A 5833-nucleotide genomic window follows, 5' to 3' on the forward strand; every position below is an offset into this window, starting at 1 on the left:
GCCATACCTTCCCCACCACGATAGGCTGTGTTACTTCAAACTACAAGACATAATAAACCCTTCCTTTCTTAAGTTGCTTTTGTCAGGTATTTGATCACAGAATGAGGAAAGTAACTAATATAGCTTCTGCTGAATGTGAATCGCATTTGCACAGCAGGAGTGAAAAATCAAATGACACCATTATAAACTGAAGATGCTGTATATGTAGGCAAGGACAAACATCTAAAATAGATGATGTAAAAAGCAGGGTATAGGACTCCAGATGTGCTGGGTCACACAATGCTTGTTATATTTGCTTTGGGGGCATGATTCAATGAACAATAGTGCAAAATAAGGGTATAATGAATATTTATAAGTACATAAATATTTGTTAAATATTTATTGTTACATACAAGCACACATTCTAATCTCTATATGATTCTAAAATATATGAAATATACACCTGAAAATTTAAACCAGCAGTGTCTCTGCAGGGCCATATGGGATGACCAGCAATGTCTTCTCTGATCAACACTGTCTATAGTTTGTAGGTTGAGCATGAGATCTACTGGAAAATACAAAATTCCAAACAGCATCAACTTCAAGAAGTATGGAATTTAATTGGTCATTCTCAACATTTCTGTGTCTTATTATTTCTCTATATTAAACTTTCTACCTTAAAAAATATAAATAAAATCAGAAAAATATGAGCAAAAAAGTATGGAATTTACTAGGAATAAAGCTAAAGAGTGAAATCATTCCAAAAGGATGATGAAACACAGTATGCATGTGTACACAAAATGGAAATGGATGATGTGGTACAGGAGTACCTTCAGCTTATATTAGATGGTTAACATAAATTATGTACTTGATTACACTGAGGATATCTCAGAGATTGGTCAAGCACACCTCTGGGTATCTGTGATGGCATTTCCAGAGATAATTAGGATATAAGTTCTCTGACCTAACCAATGGTTTAATCCATTAATTCATTCAAAATTTGGGCAGATCATTAAGTGGTGGTAGAACTGTGAAAGGTGGAGTTTGGTTGGGGGAAGTAGGTCACTGGGGATGTGTCCTTGAGGACTGTATATAGTCCTGGTTCCATGTTATTTCATTCATCCATCCTTCCTGCATGTCATGACTTGAACAACTCTGTCCCATTGTCCTCCTCGTCATGATACAGGAAACCTCAGAAATTAAGAGATAAAATAAATCCTTCACCCCTTACATTGTTTTACTTGGGTCACATCAGTGAGAAACTACTTTATACCCTTTGTTCTATGACTAAGAATGACTTAAGATGTTGGAGCTTAGATTAATGAATGCATCTCTCAACTCTCACCAGAGGAGCTTCCTTATGCAGCAGATGGTGATTAACACAGAGAACCATAACTGGCCAACATGTAGAGAACAAGAGGCTGCAGAGTGATTATCCCTGAATAGGACACCTATATCAAAGTTCTGCCTCCCAAGGCTCAAGGATCATTGCAGAAGAGAGGGCAGAAATACTGTAAGAGCCAGAGATGGTGGGAGGTGGTAGATGATCACAGGGAAACAGAGTTTTCCGGACAACTGGACAGTTATTCATACGAACTCACAGTAATGGTGACAGCATGCACCACCAGTCTGATGTGAGCTCAAACCAGACAATCCCAGCATAGACATGGGGAAGTGGATAAGAAACCGCAACCTAACCTAAGGAAATTTTGGCAACCAATGGCTGCTGAGATGGGAAGAGACAGTCTCTTTCAAGCATGTAACTTTTAGGTTAACCAGGCTCCAGTGGATGGACCCATACTGAAGGACATTTGGGGACACAAATTAGACTCTATGGGCCTTATCGTGTATATATATATAAAATTGTGGAGGTGGCAATAAGAGGAGGTGAGAATAAGGAGAGAGTAAACACTAACATATTGTATGAAAATCACAGAAATTCAATTTTTAAAAGTTTTCTTTTAAAAAGATGTTGGAGCTATTATTTATTGCTCACCCTAGCAGAAAAAACATCAGTAAACTGATGCTTCATCAAGGGTACGTTAGGAATAGGACTTAAGCTGAGCACTCTCTCCCAGGTTAGAACTGTTGGAAATGAGAAGTTTTAACTCTCTCTCAGGTTGTTAGGGTTAGGAGTTGAAAGAGGTGCAGGTAGGACAAGAAAGCAGACAACCTCAAGGATTCAAATTGACATTTATTAGTCAATGAGGGGTGACTACGGATCAGCAGGAGTCTGTAATAGCCTTGGTGGCCAAACATCAGGGGAGCTAAAATACCTTTGTATATGTAAACAGAGTCATAGGAGTAAGGGAGGGACATTTGTAAAGGATTTAGGGCCCCTGCTTCTCCCCCCCACCACCCGTTCCCCTTAAGAGTCTCAGAAGGACTTATTTGCAAAGCAGGGCCTGTTTGCAAAGCAGAAACCACTTCATGGTTTGGGGGTTTATGGGGGCCCCAAATAAACTTATTTGCAGAACAAGAATTTCTTTATGATTGAGGATTTTTTAATGAGGGTCTCCTTTTATTCCAGATCCTGAAGAGGAATAGATTGGGAATGAAAGTATTGCGTATCAGGGTAGGTGTCAGGTCTGTCATAGTCACTTCTGCAGAACCAGCCCCTAATTGCAGTGTTTATCAGTTAGCACACATTTGTTAAAAACAAAGTATAAGAATGAAGAGAGAAGGGAGGAGAGTGTGCTCTTACATCAGTCACAGATGGAGGGGTGTAAAGGTAGTGGACAGCATCTCTATCACCAACTGAAATATAAACATCTGTTGGTGAGAACAGGCGGTGTCAAGGCTTGAGCAGTATTGGAACTAAAGGGCCCAGTGTTGTTGAGGCTGCAGGGTTACAGGGAAGGTCTAAGAACTCACATTAAATACAACAGATTAATGAGGGTCTCCTTTTATTCCAGATCCTGAAGAGGAATAGATTGGGAATGAAAGTATTGCGTATCAGGGTAGGTGTCAGGTCTGTCATAGTCACTTCTGCAGAACCAGCCCCTAATTGCAGTGTTTATCAGTTAGCACACATTTGTTAAAAACAAAGTATAAGAATGAAGAGAGAAGGGAGGAGAGTGTGCTCTTACATCAGTCACAGATGGAGGGGTGTAAAGGTAGTGGACAGCATCTCTATCACCAACTGAAATATAAACATCTGTTGGTGAGAACAGGCGGTGTCAAGGCTTGAGCAGTATTGGAACTAAAGGGCCCAGTGTTGTTGAGGCTGCAGGGTTACAGGGAAGGTCTAAGAACTCACATTAAATACAACAGATTTAGAAAAGGTCTGGTCTCTAAATCCTGTTACAGAAAGATTGGGAATCACAACATTTAAATTTCATTGTCACATCTCGATAGTGGATGGTCTGATTGATGCACCTGTCAGCACAATCCTGGATCCCAAAGAGGTTCTCTCCACCTGGAGAAAAAGAAAGGCAATAGACAAAATATTTTGGGGGAAAAATCAGTAACTCAGTAAATGAGGAAAATCGGGTTCCCCAGTGTACAACAGCCACACTGAGGTGACTATGGTATCTATCTGGGTCATCATCCCTCAACACCTAATCTAGCTCACAGGCAGGACTCCATTCCTAAACCTGATTATTGGAATTTGAGGCTCCAAATCCTGTCATTCCTGAGTATGGTTCACCAAAAAGTTCCCTGAGAACCAACCAGAAACCCTTTATTCCCCCATCTTAATAAGTTTGCTGGTCTGAACAAGAGCCAGTGGCAGCTAGTACCAGAAGCAGGGGAGCCTTTTCCTACTTTTACAGACATATTCTCCCACACTGCTTTTGCCCCCAGGGCTCTAGAGAGGGATGCATCAAGGACAACAAGGATGGGCCTGAGGTCCCAGGCCTTACATACCTGTAGAGATTATGCGCAAGACACACTGCTGGTCCCCAGCGGCCTCGCAGAAGCCTTGTGCTTTGTGACATTTCCCCTTAGAGTTCAACAATGGACACTGGTGACATGTCAAGGCTGAAAAGGCAAAAGAACACATGGGAAGCCCACTCAGGGCCCCACCTCAAGCATGAGACAGGAGCTGAGCCTATCATTTTGATCGATGAATTAGAAAAAAAAAAATTGGTCAGGGAAGGAGCTGGTTTCCTGCAGAGTTGACCCCTGTAGGGAGGCCCATGACCTTGGATTCTATAAAGGGATGTTTTGAGCAGAATAACAAGGTTCTTTTCACCCCATATCATGGGATTGGACAAGACCTTGAGGAGGAAGATCGAAGCTCTAAATCAGGCTGCCTGAGCCCACCACCAATGACTAGACAATTCCTACCCATAACTGCGTTGCCTTCGTCCCATCCAAAACCTTCCTTGCCCCGTTTCCAACACAACTTAGGCTCATGCCCAAGTAAACTGGAGGAACTGAGAATGAGTATGAAGGACAAAGGAAGAGGATAAAGACAAGAAAAGGAGGAAGAACACTAGGACCAGGACAAGGAGAAAGGGAGGAAGTGAAGAAGCTTGTACGGTGCACAGCAGAGGAAAAAGTAGAAAGGGGATGTCAGAATGTGGGAATAAAGATGTTTGTATCATTTCTAAAAGCTCATGTTCTATCCCTGGCCTTACCTCCCCAAAGCCCAACATAGTATATCTCATAGTATGTCTGCCCAGCAGCCCCTAACCCTACCATCTCCCAGGGTCTTACCTTGCAGGAAGCCCACCAGTATGGAGAGGCCAAGCAGGAGTGGCAGGAGTGGCTTTCCCATTGCCAAGGGATCCTAGGACCAGAGAGTAGTAGAGAGAACACAGAGCATTCAGGGCCCAGTCTCTGAAGACAGGCTTTCATATAGCCCAGGCTGGGAGGGGCAGTCAGGGAACCCCAGGCCATGGACTGAGTGGATAGCCTGGAGGGAACCCAGATCCTACATGTCTCACTGGCTCATGTCTCACTGCTCACCTCTCCTTCCACACCCAATTGTCTAGACACTTCTGGCTTTTTCCCCATAGACTTTTTCACTGTCTTTCAAATAGGGATTCATGGCTATAAAACTGAAAGGAATTCTGAGATCAGGTAGCTGATGAGCCTGGAGGGTGCTACACACTGTGCCACAGCTTTCCATGCAGAAGGAAACTACTTTCATCACTGAGCTACATCCAGATATTAACTCTCCTGACTTACTAGAAATGGGCTATGTGCCTAGGTGTATGTTTAGTTGCTCAGTAAAGCACTAACTAAAGGCAGAACAACTGGTTCAGATTTATGCTCCATGCAGACTACATTTATCCTCTGCAGGCCAGATAGAAACACAAGGAGAATTGTGGGTACATGGAAGGAAAGCTAGCAAAGGAAAATAAGCCCTTCATCCTGGGTGTGGTTTCCCTGTGCTGCTGATGGTATCGGAAAATTTAGGCACCACTGATAAAGACAAAATTTCTTAGAAATAATGCATGTTTTCCTAAACACACCTCAAACAGATGTCAAAGACAATAAATAAACTGTTCTTATTTATGACCATAATGATGTATAACCTTGATTTTCTCACATTCTCCTCTCATTCCTAAATCAAAACTATATCCATTAACCTACCATGCAACTTTATTTGCAAAAGAAAATTCTTTAAATTTTTTAACCTTATAGTAGATTGCACTCATTATTCAGTATTAAAATGATAGAAAGTGTTGGGGTTCTCTGTTATGCAAGTAGAAGTCTTTTCACGTCCAGATAGCTCACGAGCTCAGAAAACCATGTGCTGCAGATTCCTTTCATAGAAGAGTGCCTTCCTGGCATCCTCCCTGACTCCTCTTTTAAAGTGCTCGCCACAAATACATGCCCTCCGGCACAGGAGTTACCAGGCATTGTCTGATAGCCTGATAGAAGCCCACCGCCCTATGTAAAT

At 42.2% G+C, this 5833-nt stretch overlaps 1 protein-coding gene across 1 annotated transcript; it reads right to left on the reverse strand.

Annotated features, from left to right (window-relative positions):
* Window positions 1-2888: 2888 nt before the first annotated feature.
* Window positions 2889-4768, reverse strand: LOC103735846 (secreted seminal-vesicle Ly-6 protein 1-like). Its single transcript, XM_017798527.2, has 3 exons — window positions 4642-4768; window positions 3847-3960; window positions 2889-3397 (listed from the first exon to the last, which is right to left on the reverse strand). Exons 1-3 carry the CDS (start codon window positions 4700-4702, stop codon window positions 3273-3275), a joined length of 300 nt encoding a protein of 99 aa, XP_017654016.1. The 5' UTR covers window positions 4703-4768; the 3' UTR covers window positions 2889-3272.
* Between the last annotated feature and the right edge of the window lie 1065 nt (window positions 4769-5833).

This window comes from Nannospalax galili, unplaced genomic scaffold (genome assembly GCF_000622305.1).
Source record: "Nannospalax galili isolate Female #2095 unplaced genomic scaffold, S.galili_v1.0 scaffold690, whole genome shotgun sequence".
NCBI classification, from domain to species: domain Eukaryota; kingdom Metazoa; phylum Chordata; class Mammalia; order Rodentia; family Spalacidae; genus Nannospalax; species Nannospalax galili.

Bases quoted from the DNA above. Each gene is read 5' to 3' on its own strand.
- LOC103735846 (XM_017798527.2), bottom strand. From the start codon at position 4,702: ATGGGAAAGCCACTCCTGCCACTCCTGCTTGGCCTCTCCATACTGGTG. The intron at 3,961-4,641 runs GTAAGACCCTGG...TTGCCTTTTCAG, and splicing joins ACTGGTGGGCTTCCTGCAAG to CCTTGACATGTCACCAGTGT. The intron at 3,398-3,846 runs GTATGTAAGGCC...CTTTTTCTCCAG, and splicing joins CTTGCGCATAATCTCTACAG to GTGGAGAGAACCTCTTTGGG.